The sequence below is a fragment of the Podarcis vaucheri genome (assembly GCF_965113315.1).
Source record: "Podarcis vaucheri genome assembly, chromosome: 9".
NCBI classification, from domain to species: Eukaryota; Metazoa; Chordata; class Lepidosauria; order Squamata; family Lacertidae; genus Podarcis; species Podarcis vaucheri.
The window spans coordinates 12,929,493-12,951,921 of record NC_138767.1 but is presented as its reverse complement, the minus strand read 5'-3'; the positions used below and the strand labels follow the sequence as shown (position 1 = coordinate 12,951,921).

General features: G+C 46.8%; 1 protein-coding gene across 2 annotated transcripts in view; it reads right to left on the bottom strand.

Moving 5' to 3' along the window:
* FGF5 (fibroblast growth factor 5) overlaps positions 1–21,473 on the bottom strand; it is a 30,161-nt gene extending 8,688 nt beyond the window's left edge. For both annotated transcript variants that reach the window (XM_082236734.1, XM_082236735.1), the window contains exons 1-2: positions 20,852–21,473; positions 5,346–5,449 (exon numbers count right to left, since the gene is read on the bottom strand). In XM_082236734.1, the coding sequence (XP_082092860.1) occupies positions 5,346–5,449; positions 20,852–21,218 (471 nt within the window). In that variant the 5' untranslated portion in view covers positions 21,219–21,473. The remainder of the gene's footprint in view (positions 1–5,345; positions 5,450–20,851) is intronic.
* Between the last annotated feature and the right edge of the window lie 956 nt (positions 21,474–22,429).

The following is a 22,429-nucleotide window of genomic DNA, read 5'->3' as shown; positions in this document are numbered from 1 at the left end:
CCTTCTGATCGGCAAGTCCTGGGCTCTGTGGTTTAACCCACAGCGCCACCCGCAAACTTAACTGTAAAAAGAAGAGAAAGAAATGTCCTCTTCCAGATACATATTTTCCTCAAACGGCAAAGCTTCTGCTGAGAACACAACCTCACAAAAGGAAAAGCCACTGGGCAGGATGATGTTGAGTTTGACCCCATGCATATTTACTCAGGAGAAAAATGTCCTCGGATTCACTGCAACTTGCTCCTCGTATATGTGGGCATTGGGTTTTAGCCTGAAACATTATAACAGGAGGGGTGGATGGGTGCTCCTTTAAGAACAAAAAATTGAGCCATCTGCTTGGGAAGATGATAATTGCCAGGATTAATGTTGCTCCTGAATCCAGTTTCCTTATTAAAAAAAATAAACAATAAACTGCTTTATAATTTAATTAGATTACCACTTGAAATGGAAGGCCAGACCTCAGATACAGAAGGGGAAACCTATTACAGCCCACGGAATTGCTTCCGCTTCCTCCCCCCCCCAACCCAAAAACAACAGTGGGACTTGATTTTATCTCTACTTCAGCTAGAAGTAATCAAAATGCCGTTAAAATCAAAGAGCTTCCCTGAGTGACAGGCACAGCACTTCCTTGCGCCTCTTCGAACTCATTATCCCACAAAAGAAACGCGCCCTGCCAAAGCAGCAAAGAACAACAGATGCTGTTTTTACATTATCGGCATTGTTTAGCCCAGTGAACTTTAGACATTTGGCTCGGGTTTCGACTAATTTCTTGCGCTGATTTGGTTGAAGAATTGGGGGTCTTAACCTTTCCTGGTGACCTGTCTGAAGTAGGTCATCATGTCTGGTCCTCCTGGAACTAACCACGTCCTGCTCCCAGCAATTAGCCGGAAGCCAAGGAAGGGGGCTTATTTAATTTCGGCAGCCGCTGAATCACGTCAGAATTTCATAGCATGAAATAAGACGATTTCATATCGGGGGGGGGGGGGCAGAACAGCTCCAAAGGAAGGCCGCCATCTTTCTATGGGCATCTGCCAAGGCAGTACTTGAGATGGACTCTTCCAGTACAGCAGGGATGGGGAATTCTGCAGGGGCCACATTCTCTTCTGGGTAACCTCCCAGGGGCCGCATGCCAGGATGGGCGCAGCCAGAGGCAAAAGTGGGTGGGAAATTATTGTACATCTTAACATTATTCGGGAGGCTAGTTTCTACACATGATCACATATCACTGTTATAAGAAATTTAAGGTCCCAAATATAGAATAAATATTCATAGTATGGGAAAGCAGTCCTGAAGCCATTTTGACTCTCCTCAAATATTCCTCCGCAGTAAGGGAGGCAAATGGTTGAGAGCCTTCCCATTGTCTTTTTGCTTGCAAATCCTGTGTTAAAGGCATATTTGTGTATGAATAGGGTGGGCCTATGACCTGGATTTGGGACGTGGGTGGCGCTGTGGGTTAAACCACAGAGCCTAGGACTTGCTGATCAGAAGGTCAGTGGTTCAAATTCCTGCAACGGGGTGAGCTCCCGTTGCTCGGTCCCTGCTCCTGCCAACCTAGCAGTTCGAAAGCACGTCAAAGTGCAAGTAGATAAATAGGTACCACTCTAGCAGGAAGGTAAACGGCGTTTCCGTGCGCTGCTCTGGTTTGCCAGAAAGCGGCTTAGTCATGCTGGCCACATGACCCGGAAGCTGTACACTGGCTCCCTTGGCCAATAAAGTGAGATGAGCGCCGCAACCCCAGAGTTGGTCACGACTGGACCTAATGGTCAGGGGTCCCTTTACCTTTACCTATGACATGGATTCAGGTACGAAAGTATTAATCTGAAGGCAGCCCTGTTCAGGGAAGTTTTTAATTTGTGACATTTTAGTGTATTTTTAGTCTTTGTTGGAAGCTGCCCAGAGTGGCTGGGGAAGCGCAGCCAGATGGGTGGGGTACAAATAATAAATTATAATTATAATTGTTATTGCCATCATAAAAGAATGGCTAGACTACCTAGGCAATGCAATAAGTGACCATTATCAGGTATCCTGGCAGACAGGATTTCTGCTGTAGACCGCCTCCTCTGCTGTAGACCACCTCTTTCTGTGATGTATGTATGATGTTTTAGGGGGGTGGTCTTGGGCTACAGGGTGGGCTGTAGAAGTCTATAGAAGGGCTTGCACACCATTGTTCTGGGTTCTTTCCTCCCTCCTGCGCGTGGTGAGTGGGAACCCTGTTGCCACAGTTCCTTGAATAAAGATCAGGCTTATGAGCTGCTTTGCTTCTCAATGGACTCTGGTTGGCCTCTGTTATTTCTCCTACTGATAGGGAACCCCTTAAGGGCTCTATAAGGGCTCTGGAATACCCCCACAAGAGAAAGGGAGCAGTTTTTCTTATAACACCACTTTCTGTCCTCTATCCAGGCAAGCGAAAGGAAGGATGGGCACATTCCAGCCAGGCAAAACCACTCCAAGAGGCTGTGAGGCAAGACCAGTGAAGGGTGTGTCCTGGGGAGTTTCCCAGGGGCCAAAAAAAGGAGCCTGGGTGGCCACTTTGGCCCATGAGCTTGAGGCTTCCCATCCCTGCATTACACTATGATGAATCTTAGCCAGGTTTGCAGAAGACCCTGTTTGCAGGCTCATCTGTTTAAGGTTGTCTCCTGGGCCAGTAAGGGACCCCTGACCATTAGGACTAAGAACTTATCAACTAAGAACTTATCAAGAATGTATAACTTGCTGCTGAAATGGAATACTCAAGATGAAACAGTTAAATCAGCTATGATTAAGTGGGCACAGGACATTGGTCACAATATTATGTCTGCTGACTGGGAATGGTTGTGGAACACCGGTATTAAATTCACGGCATGTAATGCCCTAAAGGAAAATATTATGAAAATGGTTTACAGGTGGTGCATGACCCCAGTCAAGCTAGCAAAAATTTATCATTTGCCTGATAATAAGTGTTGGAAATGTAAAGAGACTGAAGGTACTTTCTATCACCTTTGGTGGACATGCCCGAAGATTAAGGCTTTCTGGGAAATGATTTATAATGAAATGAAAAAGGTACTTAAATGTACTTTCCCTAAAAAACCGGAGGCCTTTCTCTTGGGCATTGTCGGCCAATTGGTGTTAAAGAGGGACAGAATTTTCTTTATGTATGCTACAACAGCAGCAAGAATACTCATCGCAAAGTATTGGAAGACACAAGATCTACCTACTCTGGAAGAATGGCAGATGAAAGTGATGGACTATATGACATTGGCTGAGATGACAGGCAGAATCCGTGATCAGGGAAAAGAGTCGGCGGAAGAAGAATGGAAAAAAATTAAAAGTTATCTTAAGGACTACTATAAACTTGATGAATGCTAGAATGTCGAGGTTTTCAGGAAAAAAAAGGGATACAGTGATATAAGATCAGATTATAGACAAGATTAAGATGACAGAGGTTGGAAAGGAATATTTAGAAGTTGCAGAAAAATTATGGACATTGGGATGCAGAAAGGGGGGGTATGGGGGAGTCTCGGAAAAGAGGTTTATGAAAAAATGTTATGAAATTATACGTGTTTGTATGTCTTTTTAAGTGTTTGTTTGTCGTTAAAAAACTTTGTAAAACCAATAAAAATTATATATATATATAAAAAAGTAAGGGACCCCTGACCATTAGGTCCAGTTGTGGTGGACTCTGGGGTTGCGGCGCTTATCTCGCTTTATTGGCCGAGGGAGCCGGCGTACAGCTTCCGGGTCATGTGGCCAGCATGACTAAGCCGCTTCTGGCAAACCAGAGCAGTGCACGGAGACACCGTTTACCTTCCCGCCGGAGTGGTACCTATTTATCTACTTGCACTGGTGTGCTTTTAAACTGCTAGGTTGGCAGGAGCAGGGACCGAGCAATGGGATCTCACCCCGTCGATGGGATTCGAACCGCCGGCCTTCTGATCGGCAAGTCCTAGGCTCTGTGGTTTAACCCACAGCGCCACCCATGTCTGATTTGGCAAAAGAAGTAGAAGTAGTTTTGCTGTATGCCTATATGGATCCATTAAGAGACAACGATACTTCAGTGATTTGTTAGGGCTTTGAAACCTGAACCCTTGGAGTAGAGTTGGTGCAACACAGCTTGGGCAGACAGCAGCATCGGGATATTGAAACAAAATCCTTGAGGGGCTGCTGCCATACATGGTTGATGGAGGGTCATCTAGTCAAGATCAGGAATCCTATTGTTCCCCCAGCATGGGACTCGAACCAATAATAATAATAACAATAATAATTTATTTATATCCCACCCTCCCCAGCCAAAACTGGGATCAGAGCGGCTAACAACAATAAAAGTAACACAGCATTCTAAAATCAATTCATTCTAAAATCAATTCAAAATCAAATTAATGGCAACCATTGGGCTAGAGTTCTGTGAGGGGGGCAGGGTCAGACTGTCCCTTGGCCAAAGGCCTGGTGGAACAGCTCTGTCTTGCAGGACTTGTGGAAAGATGTCAAGTCCCGCACGGCCCTAGTCTCTTGTGACAGAGCGTTCCACCAGATCAGGGCCACAGCCGAAAAAAACCCTGGCTCTGGTTGAGGCCAGCCTAACCTCCCTGTGGCCTGGGACCTCCAAGATGTTTTCGTTTGAAGACTGTAAGGTCCTCCTTGGGACATACCAGGAGAGGCAGTCCCATAGGTACAAGGGTCCTAGGCCATATAGTGCTTTAAATGTTAAAACCAGCACCTTAAATCCGATCCTGTACTCCACTGGGAGCCAGTGCAGCTGGTCTAGCACTGGGTGAATGTGATCCCACGGCAAGGACCCCATAAGGAGTTTCACCGCGGCATTCTGCACCCGCTGGAGTTTCTGGGTCAGTTTCAAGGGCAGTCCCATGTAGAGTGAGTTACAATGACTCTGAGATCAAGAACCTCACACTCTACCAACTGAGCTATCCCAGCACGCTGGGTCAAAAATTATGCTGGACTGGGATGAGGAATTTAAGGTCAAGGGGCACTTCATTCTTCTGTATTTTCATAAGCAGGGAGCCAGTGTGGCGTTGTTGAAATAGGACCTGGGTGACCAGGGTTCGAATCGCTACACAGGCATGAATTTCACTGGGTGACCTTGAACCCAGTCACTGTCTCTCAGCCTAACTTACCTCCCAGGGCTGTTGTGAGGATTAAATGAGGAGAAAGGGCCACATATACCACCTTGAACCCCTTGGAAGAAATGGTGGGAAATGAATGAGGTGATATGTAGAGCTGTGGACTCAAATCTCACAAGGTGCAGCGCAGATGACCTTGCAATATTTTCACTCTTTTGCAAGCTACAAGAGACATTTTTCACATACCCTGGAAATGCAGTATTTTATTTCGTCTTGGTTTTTTTTTTTACTTACACTTGCGTGGAGTTTTCCTTTTTTTGACATCGCTAAAAATTTGTTGCTGAAAACTCCTCGTATTCCTACAATCCCCTGAGACACAGCAAATATTTCCAAAATACCTAGGATGACAGAAATCCCAAAATAAAACACAATTCGTTTTTTCACAGCACTGCAAAGAAAAGAAGAAGAGAGAAAGAAATCTTATGCATTGTCAGGTCTTTTTTATTTTTTAAAAAAGGGGGAGGGAAAAGAAGAGGAAGAAGAAAAACTAGCTTTGTCATTTTAGGCTTAAACTGTGATTTCATGCTTGATTGCTTCTTGCTTGCTTGCTCGGGTTATCTGAATATACATTTATTTATAGACGTCCTGAGGTTTTAAAGGACACAACTGGTGTGAGTGGAATTTAATGGCTGCTCACTCTGGGGTTATCCACCTGCCCTCAACAGGAAGGCATCAGGAGACGGTTTAGGGCAGAGGTTTTCAACCTTTTTGGGTCCACGGCTCCCTTGACCAACTACATTCTTTCTGTGACTCCTCTGTGGGGTTCAAGTAGAGCCTTACAGAGCTAGGCAGAGGCCTGGGACAGGTGCCCCCCTTTTTTTTTACCCTGGGGATAACTGAAGTCTTATAAATAAGTAAGTACATAAATAATTTTCACAAAAGTTATGCTGACAAATAATTTTATTTCAAGGCTTGAACCGTATCTGCATATAAAGACAATATGGAAAATATGGATAAATATGCTGACCCAGGCCCCTTTGGAATTGGAGGCCCAGGCCAAGTGGCCCTTATGCCCCTCCCCTCTGTCTGGTCCTGGGTTCAAGAGCCCTTTGCCTGCAGAGCTGGCAGCCTCTCACCCTTTTTCAAACAGCCTACCTTGTGGGGTGTGCCCTCAACCTCCTCTCTCCTTTTCTTGGGAGTCCTCTGGGCATCTGCAGCTGCCACCCCTAGTCTCTCAGCTGCCCCCTCCTGCCCCAAAGAGATGTGCCTCCTTGCACTGCCCCACAGGGGCCTGGGAAGCACCCCCTGGCCAGCACCAGAGGCGCCATTCGCCTGGAGAGCTTATAGCCAGGGCTTCTGCAACAAACAGCTGTGCAAGCCTTGGGGAGGCAGAAGGAGGAAGAAGAAGAGGAGTTTGGATTTGATATCCTGCTTTATCACTACCCTAAGGAGTCTCAAAGTGGCTAACAATCTCCTTTCCCTTCCTCCCCCACAACAAACACTCTGTGAGGTGAGTAGGGCTGAGAGACTTCAGAGAAGTGCGACTGGCCCAAGGTCACCCAGCAGCTGCATGTGGAGGAGCAGGGAATCGAACACGGTTCACCAGATTACGAGTCCACTGCTCATCAGAGGAGGGAGGGAAGGGAAGAGGGACAGAGGCCAGTGTTGCCCATGGCACCCCTGACTATTATTCAAGGCACCCCAGGGTGCCACGACACACTGGTTGAGAACCACCAGTGTGGGGGGAAGAGAACAAACCTTCAAAATTGGCATGGGTTGTTTAAGCCACGACCACCTCCCTGCCCCCTTCCTTGATTCCTGTAGCCTCTGGGCTCAATCCTGGAAACTTGTTTTCAGTGGTTTTGTGTAACGTTGGAACAAGTGACATAGTTAGATAGATGAGAGCATCTCTGAGGATGTACAGAGTGCGTTTCTCTTGCCAGCAGATAACCGTTTTGTGGGTCCCCAGGGTGGGAGACAGAAGGCTTGTAGGATTTCCTCCCGATTTTTTCCTCCAGGCTCTGGCAATTATAATCTGGGGTTAATGAGTCAGCTGGCTGGCTGACGGCAGCCAGAGAGGGGAAGTGGTTTCTGTGCCAGAGAAAAAGTCTTGTCACAACCACAACATACATTGTACATCATTCTTACACCGCTTTAGCAGACGTGGAGAATCCTGTGAAATATAGTTCGTTAAGGGTGCTGGGGACGGCAGGCCTGCACCCTTAATAAATGACAGTTCCCAAGATTCTTTGTGGGAAGCTGTGACTGTTAAAGAATAAGAAGAGTGCTTTAAATATATGATGTGGGTGTTAACCTCAGTTAGTAAAACACACACCCCAGGTCAGAGATGGGAAGGGAGTGTGTTCACTCCAGGTGAGAGACAGGGCTGGCTTGCTTTATGGTTTTTCTGTTTCCTTGCTGTGAGGTTAACTAGTGTTCCTAACACATATCCAGGTGGGTATGTTGTAATTTTGCTATTTTATATCACTTTGATTGACTGCATCTATTGGTACTCTTAGTATATACCGTATTTCTTTCCTATTGATATGATGCTCACCACTTGGGGGTATATAAATAAACCATAACATGACGCAGCTGCTTCCATACATCTGGGTTTAGGAGCAGTTCTTGCAAAATAAAGAGCACCCTATCCCAGCAGGCTGGAGCCTCCAGAATACCCTAAGGTTTTTGTATCCGTTGCAAATGATTTTAACCACATGCACACACACACTCCGGACCTCTCTCTCACACACACACACCCAGCTGCTTTGCACAGTGCTGGGGAGCACTGAGACTCTACTGATCACCAAGCATATTGTTTGCAGAAGAAGACATTCACCCCTGAACATGTTAAAGGCAGATCTGGAAGCAGCCAGGAGCATTTGAAATAAGCCAAGTGCAATTAGGGACTGGCAAATCTGTCTGCTTTGGTCTCTCACTTCCTCGTTATTTTTTTTTAATATTACGTTCGGTTCTCCAAATCAGTTTGCAAATGCTTTTTTAAAAAAATGATAAATTCTTTAGCATTTTAGCATGACTTTCTCCTAATATACACATTATGGTATGCAATTTCGGCTAATATGCACATGCCTGCAAGGAATTTTCCTGATTATAATGCATGCATCTAGCATATCTACCATTGCAGCCTGGGGTTACCCAAGCTCCACCTGATTGCAGCTAAAGACCAATGGATCCTTCTGCTCATCAGATACATGAAAGCAAGATAAGCATTCTTCGCTATGCCTACCCTATATTGACACAGAGCCTTCACATTCATATTATCGATAGCAACTGAAAGGAAGCAAGCCTCTGGAGGAGAGTTTAGGAAACTTACCAAGGTTGCATGCTGACTTCAGTCTTTGAAAGTTCCCTAGCAATTAGCTGAAGAGCTTTAGCTTCGCTCCCCCTCCAACCCCCGCAAAAAATAAATAAATGCAGTTTTCCCCAGCAGATGGATGAGTTGTGGGACACCATGGAAGTGTCATGGTCATTCTAACTGCTCCTGAGGAGAGACAACTGCAAGCTCACAAGGGTTGGTGACAGACGGTCTGTTGGTAGGATGCAGAGAAGCAAGATGTGACTGTTGGAACCCCGATCAGCTGTTAGGTTGAAGAAAACAAGGAGCACCCTGCTGTCATTACCCAGTTTCATTGGCTATGCATTCATAGCATTCTCAAAATTATACAGTTGGAAGGGTCTACAATGGTCATCTAGTCTATGGTTACCAGACGTCCCTGTTTCCGGGGACAGTCCCCGGATTTACAAATATGTCCCCGGACAAAATCCGTCCCCGGATTTCATTTAATGTCCCTGGATTCATATTTTAAGTGTTGTAGATTTATTATCAGGGAATGGATGTTGTGTGATTGGTTCAATGGCACAAGACACATCATATGGGGACTTCTGGTGAGGCAAAATGGTGGGCGCCATGGCAGCGAGTAGCTCTTGGAGCCAGCCAGAGCCAACTGTGCTATCAGGCTGCCTCCGGGTTGCTGAGGCTGCCGCTGCTGCCGCCACTACCAAAAAGGAACCAGGGGTGCCCAGTGCGTCAACTGGGGGAACCGCTGCCCCCCATGACCCAAATTGAGCCGGAAGCAAGAGTGCCCGACCACCCGGCCGACTCTCCAGCGGTGCTCCAGGGCCAGGAAAATGCCAGAGCCGACGTAGGGAGAAGGAGAGGAGAAGGAGAAGGAAGAGAGAGAAAGAGGAAGGAGAAAAAAGAGGGGAGCCCCGACCTTGCCACGCTGCTGCCACCGCCGCCACTGATGAGATGTAGGAGAGCACCGGGAGGGCAAGGATACGTGGCCAAGCCCATGTCTGACCCGAGCCTACTCCATGTAGCTAGCGCTCCTAGAGAGCAGGCCAGGGCCCAGAGGAAGGCTGTGCAACAGAGGAGGCCACAGAAGAGAAGATATTACTTCTTTTTAAAAAGTAATAATAATAATAATAATAACTTTTTTAAAATAACTTTTTTCTCTTTTTTTTAAAAAAGGGTCCCCAGATTCTTTGGGGGGGGGGAAATCTGGTAACCTTAATCTAGTCCAACCCCCTGCAAGGCAGAAATCTTTTGCCCAACATGGGGCTTGAACCCTGAGATTAAGAGTCTCATGCTTTACTGACTGAGCTATCCCAAACAGGAGAAAAGTAATGCTGAACTCATCCCAGACACTCATTCCAAACACAGGAAAAGCAGAAACTGGATCTCTGCTGGCTCTGGGGAGCAGCACCATCCTCTCCTTGAAGCAGTGAAGAAGGATGAAATGAGCACTTAAATCACACCTTGCTCAACATAAAACAAGAAGAGGCCAATGTACAATAGCCCAAACATTTAGCTTCTTTTCCCGATGCTGGGATCTAGCCCACTGGGCTACTTGGTCCTCTCTATATTCAGGACTCCGGACTTGGTTTATTTGTTAAATTTATACCCCATCTTTGCTTGAGGAGCTCGAGGTGTTTCCCCAGTCTCCTCTTTTTCTTCTACTAACAACTCTGGCTGAGTGATGGTGACTGGCCCAAGGTCATGCAGTGAGCACCATGGCTTAGCGGGGATTTGAACCCTGGTCTCCCAGGCCTTAGCCAGCACTCTGGGCACTCTACTACATTGACAGAACATTGGCCCATGCAACTGGCAGGTATGGTGCAGCCTCTGCAGCTGCGGACTTTGGGCTCTCATATTGCAACAACAGAAGTCTGGTATCCAGATCAAGGGAAGTAACAGTACCACTCTATTCTGCCTTGGTCAGACCACGCCTGGAACACTGTGTCCAATTCTGGGCACCACAATTTTAAGAAGGATATTGACAAGCTGGAACGTGTGCAGAGGAGGCCGACCAAGATGATCAGAGGTCTGGAAACCATGCCTTATGAGGAATGGTTGAAGGAGCTGGGTATGTTTAGCCTGGGAAAGAAGAGACTGAGAGGAGATAGGATAGCCACTTTCAAATATCTCCAAGGCTGTCACATGGAAGAGGGAACAAGCCTGTTTCCTCCTGCTCTGGGCGGCAGGGCTTGAACCAATGGCTTCAAGTTACAAGAAAGGCGATTCTTCAACATCAGGAAAAACTTTCTGACAGAAATAGCTGTTTGATGGTGGGACAGCCTCCCTCAGGAGGTGGTGGACTCTCCTTCCTTGGAGGTTTTTAAACAGAGGTTGGATGGCCATCTGTCATGGATGCTTTAGCTGAGATTCCTTCATTGCAGGGGGTTGGACTAGATTACCCTTGGGTCCCTTCCCTTCTAAGATTCTACGATTCTATGTAAGCAATGCAGTTGGTATAATATCCATGCAATATATTCTGACTGCCGCATTCCTGCTAACAAGTTAGTGGCCAGATTTACAACTCTACCATTCTATGACTCTATGATTCTCCTACCGCTTTCCTGCAGGGAAAACTACTCTTTAGCACTCAGTCGGAGCAAACGGCAATTGGGCTTTTGGTCGATAGCTGTTTGTTCTGATTTGGAACTAAAGAGTGGGTTTTCCCTGAAAAAGGAGCAGAGCAAGTGGGAAACCGCTCAGACCCATGCTTTCTAGGCATGGGACAAGTAGAAGTGTGGTCAAATCCTGAACTGAATGCTTTGGGATGGTAAAGGACCCTTGGATAGTTAAGTCCAGTCAAAGGCGGCTGTGGGGGTTCCGGCGCTTATCTCGCTTTCAGGCTGAGGGAGCCCAGTGTTTGCCCACAGACAGCTTTCTGAGTCATGTGGCTAGCATGACTAAACTGCTTCTGAAGCAACGGAACACTGTGAAGTAAGCCAGAGCGCACGGAAATGTTTACCTTCCCACCACAGTGGTACCTATTTATCTACTTGCACTGGTGTGCTTTCAAACTGCTAGGTTGGCAGGAGCTGGGACAGAGCAATGGGAGCTCACCCCATCGCAGGTTTGAACCACTGACCTTCCGATTGGCAAGCCAAAGAGGCTCAGTGGTTTAGACCACAGCGCCACTCGCGTCCCTCCTTTGTGATGGACCACAACATCAGAAGCCCATCTCTGCCTTTCCATTTCCCTGCTGCTGTCCTCGCTTCATCCTGCCTCTCAAATCTTTTGGTGGTTTGCTTTTGAAGAGAGCACGTTTTCCTCTTGTCTTCTGTTGCTCTGGCTCAGGGGGTTATCAAAAGCAAACGCACGATAGAAGGAGCAGATTTACTTTGTGCTGAAGGTGAACAACGCTGGCTCTGAATCCGCATAAGGATCAGTTCTTTCTAAAAGGAGAGAGCGAGGGAGTGCAGCGGGTACTATTTTTACATGGCAGTGCACATTCTGAATCTCCCCTGTAGGGCTACGAAAGCCTGGAAAGAACAATCTAAGCGCTAGCTATTAGGGGGTCATAACATGAAAGACGAGATGCAAAAGGAAAAATGGTTGAAATTGTTAAAAGCATATTATTACTTGATGCAGAACGTTCTAAAGCAAAAGCAGCTATGGGCTGCTCTGCTCCACACCTCTCCTTCTCTAAAGAGAAGACGTATGCTGGAAAATGCCCCATCTGTACTATACATATTTAAAGCAGCATCATGCCACTTTAAACAGCTTCCCCCAGAGAATTCTGGGAGCTGTAGTTTGTTAAGGGTACTGAGACCCTCTATTCCCCTCCCAGAGCTGCAACATTCAGAGTTCCCTGTGAAGAGGGATTGGTTGTTAAACCATTCTGTACAGTGCTGGTGGGTGCAAAGGGTGTTTCTCTGGGGCTGATCCACAGTCCCGCTTAACTTTTATTTTGCTCATATTATGTCCCGATTAATTCCCCCAGGTCCAAGAGCTTTTCTTCTTATGTGGCTCTGCCTTGCAAAAATCCGATATTGCCCTCCTAATCGAAGCTTGGTTAAGCAAAATCTCTCTTTGCATTTTCCATGCATCTTTGATAAGATCCTAGTCCAAAACACAGGTCAAGCGAAAGGATAGATAAACCCCTTAGCCCTGGCCATTGAGGCTGGAAATCTGGAGCTAAAGTTGGGGTTGTTTAAACCCTCTCCCAGGTTCCAGGGTGTTTGTGTGTCTCATAACAGTAGTACATATTGCCATAATTGGCGGTGGCTACCCTGTTCACAGGGACACAGGTGGTGGTGCGGGTTAAATCACAGAGCCTAGGATTTGCCAATCAGAAGGTCAGCGGTTCGAATCCCCGCAACGGGGTGAGCTCCCATTGCTCGGTCCCTGCTCCTGCCAACCTAGCAGTTTGAAAGCATGTCAAAGTGCAAGTAGATAAATAGGTACCGCTCTGGCAGGAAGGTAAACGGCGTTTCCGTACGCTGCTCTAGTTTGCCAGAAGCGGCTTAGACATGCTGGCCACATGATCCGGAAGCTGTACGCCGGCTCCCTTGGCTAATAAAACGAGATGAGCACCGCAACGCCAGAGTCAGCCATGACTGGACCTAATGGTCAGGGGTCCCTTTACCTTTACCCTGTTCACACACTCTCTCACACAGACTAACACCCCCCCCCCGGACCCATAAATGTACACACATAGGACATGCCATGTTAAACAATGGTTTCCCCCACAGTTTCCAGTGATTTTCCTTGTCACTTTCCTGACCACAAGAGGTGGTAATGATTGAAAAGGTTTGTGCAAGACCACCAGATCCACTTCAACTGCACAACCTGAATTTACTTGTATGAAATTGAATCCCACCTACAAAATAACGACAGTCCAGAAGTGGCCCCTATGATTTGTTCATGGAAATTTGTAAGTGACACAATACTGGAACCCTCATCATGTGATTCTAGTACCAGATAACTATTTATGGAATGGCACTGGCTGTCCATGAGGCCATTAAACTGGGCACCTGGAATGCGGGAATCATGCATAGCCAAAGGCATAAATAAACACGGAAAAGGGCATGTTCCTCTTTCCCCTTTTTCCTTTCTTTATTTTTTTCATGTTTCTTTGGGTTGTGGGGTTCTTTTTTTTTGTGGGGAGGGAATCCAATAGATGCTGCCATTTGTGAACGATTGCTTTTGCCTGGTCCTTACTATCTTTATAGTTCATTGTCACTGTGTAAATATTTATGGATACTGAAAGAAAATGAGCAGATGAAAAATAAAAAGAGAGAGATTTGACAAGGAACAGCTGGAGGCAGATGGATAATTCAAACTAAGCACTCAAGGAGAGGCGAACAATGCAGTGAAATAAAGAGGCTGGGGAAAGTGGGATGAATCGCAGTAAACTGCTGACACAATTAGCACTTTTTTCCAGCAGGAACTGCTCAGCAGCGACTCAAATGTTCTAGTTCTTGCTGCGTAAATAAAAGGTTTGGTTAAACAGCAGTGATACCAGTGCAACTTAGAAGGATGCTTCTGTAACAGAGATAAAAGCTGTCTAGCAAGTTACCCCAAAGCCCATTATTCTGGAAGTAATTTCATTGCATCCTCAGAATGAGAACGTTCCTGAAACTCATATAGTCCAAATCTCTGCCCTAAAATTGATCCTTCACACCAGCTGTTTGTGGACTGCAACTCCCATCATCTCTAGCTAACAGGACCAGTGGTCAGGGATGATGGGAACAGGGTTGCAGAACCCTGTTCTACAAATTCATGCTAAACACACCTTTGCAATGGGTAGGGAATGACCCAAGACATTTTGCCACCTGAGCCAGGACAGCAAATGCCACCAACCCACCCCTTGCTAACTCGTGCTGCCTTGTACCCAAGGCCAGCTATGTTACTTTGGAACCCAAGGCAGAAAATCCAACAAGCACCTCTCCTGTGCACTCAGAATGCAACAGCAATCACAAATGGGATAATATAACAATATGCTGACCTTTCATGACACTCACTAATGGTAGGGCTGGCACCAATGCTGCACACAGGGTACAGGGGTACTGAGATCAGCCTAGGCTCATAGCCAGAATGGGCCTCGTTTTTTAAAGTAAGTTTCTAGCTCTCCTGGAAGAAAGGTTGTGAAGCAAAATATGCAGGTACCTCCTATGCAATTTCTGTGAGATGAGTCAGTCTGACTGCTACTGCCTATCAGTGTTTTCAACCAATGAGTGAAGTCAGAGCTGTGTTTGATGAGTGAGTGGCTTAGATACATGGCCATAGGAATCCGTGGGGTCCTAATGAGTTTCTATTTCACCCTTTGGTACACTTTTCCTGTTTCTGTCTCATTTTCAAATACTTGGAAACTCCATAGTTTCCCCTTCCTTCTTCCCTAGCAGCAAAGAAGTATCTTTCCTGTGGTTGGTTCTCCTGAGATCAGGTACTCCCTAGATGTCATTTTCGCCAAACACAAGAAGCACAAGTGGTAGTTAACCAACCCCCAACACAAAAAAAAAGTTAAATGCAAAATGTGAAAACTTTGCAAAGAGGCTTAGGCATGTTTCCTACTGTGCAGGATACAAAGAACAGGTAAAGGCAAAGGGACCCCTGACCATTAGGTCCAGTTGTGGCCGACTCTGGGGTTGCGGTGCTCATCTCGCTTTATTGGCCAAGGGAGCCGGCGTACAGCTTCCGGGTCATGTGGCCAGCATGACTAAGCTGCTTCTGGTGAACCAGAACAGCACACGGAAATGCCGTTTACCTTCCCGCCGGAGCGGTACCTATTTATCTACTTGCACTTTGACGTCCTTTCAAACTGCTAGGTTGGCAGAAGCAGGGACCGAGCAACGGGAGCTCACCCCATTGTGGGGATTCGCACTGCAGACCTTCTGATCGGCAAGCCCTAGGCTCTGTGGTTTAACCGACAGCGCCACCTGCGTCCTTAAGAATTAACTGTATAGCTAACTTACAGTACAATGGTGTACATGTCTATTCAGGTCACTTTGTGTTTAAAGGTACTTACTCCTAAATCTGCAAAATAGGACACAAAGCAGGTACAAATCTTATGCAGATCAGCACCTTCTTTTGCAGTGGACCAAGGGACCCAATCCACTTAAAGTGCACTGGGCCCAGGACCTGGTAGTGAAGGAATTAAGCAGCAAGACCCTTAGCCAGGAATTGTATCACAAAGGGGCTTTAATGGACTGGGAATTATTGCAGAATGGTCAGAACATAAATACAGGCAGCACAGCAAGCATAAAGTTATTTAGTTGCATTGCTTATAGAATCATAGAGTTGGGAGGGACACCAGGGGTCATCTAGTCCAGCCCCCCTGCAATGCAGGCCCACACCATTCCTGGGTGGGCTCAAACCAACAACCTTCTGGTAAACAGCCAGACGCACTGACCCATTGCACCAAAGGCTCCCTTGCTTCTTAGTTGGCAGTTAGGTAGAACTGCTGCCTGTGTATTGTCCTTCTTTACTTTTTACACGTAAAGTCTAGGAACTTACTTTTTAAACAGAAAGAGGAAAATACCTGAGAGTCAGATGGGGGAGCCGGAATATCCCCAAAGGAAGCAGCCCCCCCCCGGCTTCCTTGTAACTCTAGCCCATGGGTAGGCAAACTAAGGCCCAGGGGCCGGATCTGGCCCAATCGCCTTCTGAATCCGGCCCGCAGACGGTCCGGGAATCAGCATGTTTTTACATGAGTAGAATGTGTCCTTTTATTTAAAATGCATCTCTGGGTTATTTGTGGGGCATAGGAATTCGTTCATTTTTATTTTTATTTTCAAAATATAGACTGCCCCCCCCACAAGGTCTGAGGGACAGTGGACCTGCCCCCTGCTGAAAAAGTTTGCTGACCCCAGCTCTAGCCCTATAGGGAAGCAATGCCTGACTTGCTCCTATCCCAGAACTTCTGGGCTAAGGCCAAACAAACCATAGCTCAGAAACCACAATGCTAAAGCACTTCAGCAATACATGGCAGCAATACATGTGACCAATGACCTTTCCCTAACAATAATGTGCAGAGCTGCATTCATTCATTCGTTCATTTTATATTTACTCCATGAAGCTCAATAAGATATATGCAGCTTTCCCCCACCTCTGCACACACACATTATTCTCACGACAGCCCTCTGAGGTAAAGGTAAAGAGACCCCTGATCATTAGGTCCAGTCGTGGCCGACTCTGGGGTTGCGGCGCCCATCTCGCTTTATTGGCCGAGGGAGCCAGTGTACAGCTTCCGGGTCATGACTAAGCAGCTTCTGGCGAACCAGAGCACCGTTTACCTTCCCGCCGGAGTGGTACCTATTTATCTACTTGCATTTTGATGTGCTTTCGAACTGCTAGGTTGGCAGGAGCTGGGACCGAGGAACGGGAGTTCACCCCGTCATGGGGATTCGAACTGCTGACCTTCTGATCAGCAAGTCCTAGGTTCTGTGGCTTAACCCACAGCGCCACCCGTGTCCCTCTGAGGTAGGTTAGGGTAAAAGATAATTACTGGCCCAAGGTCATGCAGTGAGCTTCATGGCTGATGCAGGGATTCTTCAAGCCAGATTTCCTCCATCCTAGCCCAACACTAACCAATGCACAACTTTGATTCTGCAGGAGTCAACACCATCAGTCGGCTGCCAGGCTCCTTCCCTGAACATTCATTATTATTTCTTAATAACAAGGAAAGCCTTGCAGGATCAGACTGAAAACTCATCTAGTCCCCCATCCTCTTCTCACAGTAGCCAAGCAGATGCTTATGGGAAGCTCAAAAGCAGAACCTGAGTGCAATAAATCCTAGAAATTAATAAGTGGTAGGATTTTGGTTATTTGGGATGTAAAGGGATTGCACCTGGGACCTTCTGAATGCAAAGGAGATGATGTTGCAAGTACATCGTCTTTGTTCCAATGATTAACAAGTAATAGAGAAAAGAGAATGAGGGAGCCACAAAGGTATTCTAGGAGAGAGGTGTGAGCACAGAGGACAAGAAGCCAGAGGTAAGCAGGTTAGATCCTCTAATCTAATCTAATCTAATCTTACTTAAATCAGAATTATTCTCCTAGAAGTCAGTGGGGAGAGCATGGTTATGAAGTTAACCTTTTATTGCATTCGTAGGCAAACTAAGGCCCAGGGGCCGGATCATGTGTTTACATGAGTAGAATGTGTCCTTTTATTTAAAATGCATCTCTGGGTTATTTGTGGGGCATAGGAATTCACTCATTTTTCTTCTTCTTCAGAATATAGTCTGCCACTCTGGAAGAATGGCAGATGAAGGTGATAGACTACATGGGACTGGCTGAAATGACTGGCAGAATCCGAGACCAGGGGAAAGAGACGGCGGAAGAAGATTGGAAGAAATTTAAAATCCATCTTAAGAGACATTGTAAAATTAATTGTTAAAATGTTGCGGCTATAGAAAGTAAGTGGTTATAGCTGTAAAGATTAAGTTAAAAGATAAGAAAGGATTACAATTAGATAAAATTAGGGGGGAGGATTTGCTGAACTAAATATTTGAAATTGGAATGCAGAAAGGCGAGGTACGAGGAGGTCGGTGAAGTAAGTTTTTAGAAAATAAGGATTGGAAATTATACTTGTTTGTTTTTGTGTGTGTTTTGTTTGTACTGTATTGTGTAATTTGTGAAAATTTAATAAATATTAAAAAAAAGAATATAGTCTGGCCCTCCACAACGTCTGAGGGACAGTGGACCGGCCCCCGGCTGAAAAAGTTTGCTGACCCCTGTTTTACCAGGCTGATTTGCGGCCCACTGATTTGTGCAAGTGATGGGTGGGGGGCGGAGCCAAAAGTGGGCGGAGCAACAAAAGAGACAGGAAGGCTACATCCCAGCCATGCAAGAGCCAACAGTACTTTCTGTATCACCATCCCAGCATCTCTCCATTCAGGCTAGAGGGGCTGTGATAGTTCAAGGACACATTTTAGCCGCCAGAGAAAAGCACTTGATGGGGGGCACAGAACATGGCTGGTGGGGTGTGTGGCCTCAAGAGAGTTTGAGAGGTCAGATAGAGAGGATGGGGGGCTGCATTTGAACTGTTGCATGTTGTGCCCTCCCACCCTCAGTTAAAGGTAAAGGGACCCCTGACCAGTAGGTCCAGTCGTGGCTGACTCTGGGGTTGCAGTGCTCATCTCGCTTTATTGGCCAAGGCTTTATGTGGCCAGCATGACTAAGCTGCTTCTGGTGAACCAGAGCAGCGCACGAAAACACCGTTTACCTTCCCGCCAGAGTGGTACCTATTTATCTACTTGCACTTTGACGTGCTTTCGAGCTGCTAGGTTGGCAGGAGTAGGGATCGAGCAATGGGACCTTCTGATCGGCAAGTCCTAGGCTCTGTGGTTTAACCCACAGCACCACCCGCATCCCTCAGTTAGGGATACACAATTCCAGACTGCAGGGAGTGGCTCTTTGCTATAACTCCACCTCTCTATACAGAAAAGTAGCAGGTTAGGGAGAAGGGTCCTACTCTAGCAATCACCCTGACATGCTAGATCTCTACATGCAATGAGGTTTTTTGGGGGGAGGGGGCAGGGAGAAGCTGTCCAATCTTCTCCAACCTACAGTCTGGAGTGACATACAAGTTGCCACCCCAGTGAGAATTAGTCCTAGGACACCTGCACTAGGCAATAGAGCCAAAACAAAGTTTCATGGAAATCAGATACTTCAGCAGCATTCCAGAATTTCAATAGGACTTGCGAGATACTAAAAACATTACTATTTTTCCTTTTTAAAAATTAAACTTTCAGCGATAGTCACTAATCCCTTTGCACTGCAGGAGGAAAACTTAAAACTCTCGATAAACTTTATGACAGTAATCTTTTCATTTTACTAAATTCAAGGATTTTGCATCTTCAGTAATGCTGAAGGGGGAAATCCTAATAAAATTTATCATAATTATTTTATTTAAAAATATCACTTAATGGGCCAAAATGGTCTCATATTACAACAAAACCTATTGTCATTTAGAATTTGCTGGAGAAATCTAACCACTCCTTGCAAATAGTTTCAGTTCTGCTAAGTCCCAAGAAGCACTGTTATTCTCAGTAGTTTGCTTTCCCCCCACACCTTTTTTTTAATCAGTTGCAACAGAAACTTGAGCAGTAAAGTTTGTCCTGTATCAGACTGCTGACAGAGAACTGCATATTTCATAACTTCATAACTGAGAAAGTGGGGATGTTTTTAAAAGTGGGGGTTCTATGTAGAAATACAGTTTAGCTAATCTAAACCTTCCTTCCTGACATGCAATGTACAAGGATTTTTGGATGGTGGGAACATTTAAATACATGATCTTCCCTCTTGCCACAGCCCTGGAAAAACATTTAACATTTGGCTGCTGGCTATATAAGCTGGACATTGGCTATTCAAACTGTGTATGCTCCCCAGCCTCGACCCTTCCCACTATTCCCATCACTGTTCCCATTTGCATTTGGAATTATCGGTCTGTTTCTGATGGTTCCTATCAGCCAAACATAAAATATTCACCAACAGGTGAACATGACATGCTGTGTTCTTCAGCTGTTCACATGCGACTGTAGTATAGCTGATACTGGCTTGTTTCACTTTTTAAGTAGATTCCAGCGGAACTTAATTCTGGGAAAGTGTGCAGAGGAAGTGTGATGCAATCCTACCCATGTCCGTTCAGAGGCAAGGCCCAACGTGTTCAAAGGAGCTTACTCCCAGGTAAAGGGTTATCAGACTGCAGTCTGAATCCACAATTCAAATAGAAGTGAGCAGAGGCAAGGCACTCAAAAGCAAAGAAGACACCAAAACATTGATTTGTGCAAAGAAAAACCTGCAGTAGTCTGTGCCCTGCTTAAAGCCACCACTATTGTTGTTATCATTATCACCATCATTAGTAGTAGTAAAGTTATTAATGGCACTTTTCCATTTACAAAACGCTGTGTATCCCACATGCAGACACCCGCATAGAATGGCCTCTGTTCCCAGTTTACAATCAGGCTGTAAACTTCTATGAAGAAGGACAAACAATATAACAACAAGCCAGGGAGTTGGGGGGTTTTGGGTGGGGGGTGGGGAAGTCCACCTTGCTTCTCTGCATTCCCTACAGAGGCCAAATTGAAGACAGATTATTAGGATCTCCACCTGCTATGGAAGCAATCTACGGTACTTGCTGTCGAAGTCACTGGCGAAATTTCCATCTCTTTGAGCTGCGCCCCTCTGAACGGCTCTGGGCTGCAACACAGGGACTTCAGCGTGTACCCAGAAGCCAAGCTTTTCATTTTAACCGAATTTACATCAAATGCATAAAGTTCTTAGTCTTAGGGTCCCAAGGGATCTGGGCAGGTAGGTAGCCGCACTTACACCGAGCAAGACTAAAAATGTGTACGATTTTGTTTTTTTAAAAAGAACGTTTAGGAATAAGCATCTACACACAGATTCCTATAAAACCAACCAGTAAAAATGCTCTTTAAAAAAAAATTAAAGAATGAATACCCTGAACTGCAACATTGAATTTTATGTCCCCGAGTGGCCCCAGTTCCCCAGGCAAGGGGCGGAGAGAGGAGCGAAACGCACTTACTTAAGATACTGCCTTGGTGGGAGCCGTTGACATGCCCATCGGGGTGGATTTGGAGATGGAAACCGATGCCCACTCTGCAATAGAGGCTGCCGGTTCTGCGCCCGGATGGGCTCCACTGGAAACTGCTCCTTTCGGAACCGCTGCCTTGAACTCCCGAAGAGGGGGCGAAATAAGGGGAAGGGGCTGAAAAGGAGGAGGAGGAGAAGGAAGTATTCCTACTTCCAAGCCTGCTTCTGCTGCTGCTGTTTTTGGCACGCAAAGCCGCGTCTCCAAGTTGCGCTCTGGGGGGCAACGTCTCCTTCTGTGCCAAAGCGAGGAGGATCAGGTGGCTGAGAAAGAGAAGGCAGAGGAAGAAAGACAAGCTCATTCTTCCAGCGGGAGGGACGCGCAGGGCATTTTGCGGAGGCGGCTGCGAATGCCGCGGCACCTCTGGGGCAAACGGGCGTGCGCTCCGGCGCGCAGGGAAGGCATCGTCGGCCCGCTGGAGGGAGAGCGCGATCCGAGAGCGCGGAGCTGCTGGCACGGAGATATTTATAACCCGGGTGATCTCACAGCTCTCCCCTACATGCCTAGAGTCTAAACGAGGCTCGCTTCTCCAGCCCTTCCGAGGCTGGGGGGGGGGGGGAGGCGAGAGAAGGACGCCTCGCAAGACCCCCGGCGGGTGAAGGAACGTAGGAGGAAGAAGACGGCGGCGGAGAGGCGAGGGTCACCCCTGGCCACGCTGGAGAAGCGCAGAGCGCACCAGGGACGCGCGGCCCTCGGCTCCAGCAGCGCTTTTACGCACCAGCAGGCTGATTCCGGGTCCGTCCCCCCCGCACCGCCCCCGTCAAGGCTCGCGGGTTGCGAATAATTCATAAACGGAGACAAGCGAAAGGGGCTCCCCGGAGGAGGGGGGAAATATAGCCACCCCCAGCCAGCCCACATTCTCTGGAGGCAACTTGAACGGGAGTGGGACAGAATGGATCCAATACTCATGTGATGTTGGGGGAAAGGATCAAGCCAGCTCAATTCACAAACCACTTAGGTCGGGATGATTTCCGCCGAGCGGGGTCCCTGGAATTCCCTGCCACCAGTACTGGCGATGGCCATTAGATTAGAGAAGATTAGAGCCACCTTGAGGAGGAGCGATCAGTAAGTGAGATAGCTAAACGTCCACCTTTAGAGGCAGTCTACCTTTGGAATAGAGCTGACGTTGATTTTTTTAATATTAAAAAAAATGTAACAAGGGTGTTGTATTCTTGGGGCAACCTTCTTCTAGAAAAGAATAGTCGTCCAGTGGTCTTGCATAGCTCACTCCGGCTTGGCAGATCGGGATGAAGAATAAAATAAGGAAGGAAGGCGGAAAGTGCGCGCGCGCGGAAGCGCCACCCTAAACATGTCTACTCACAAGTAAGCCTCAGTGTGTGGAAGTGGAGATTACTTGCGCCCTCGTGCAGGAGATGGGGGACACCTGTGTGGCTCTCCAGGTATTGTTGGACTCCAACTCCCATCAGCCCCGGCCAGCGTAGCCAATGGTCAGGGACGATGGGAGCTGTTGTAGTCCAGCAACATTTGACGGACAGGAGTGTTGTGTGTGCG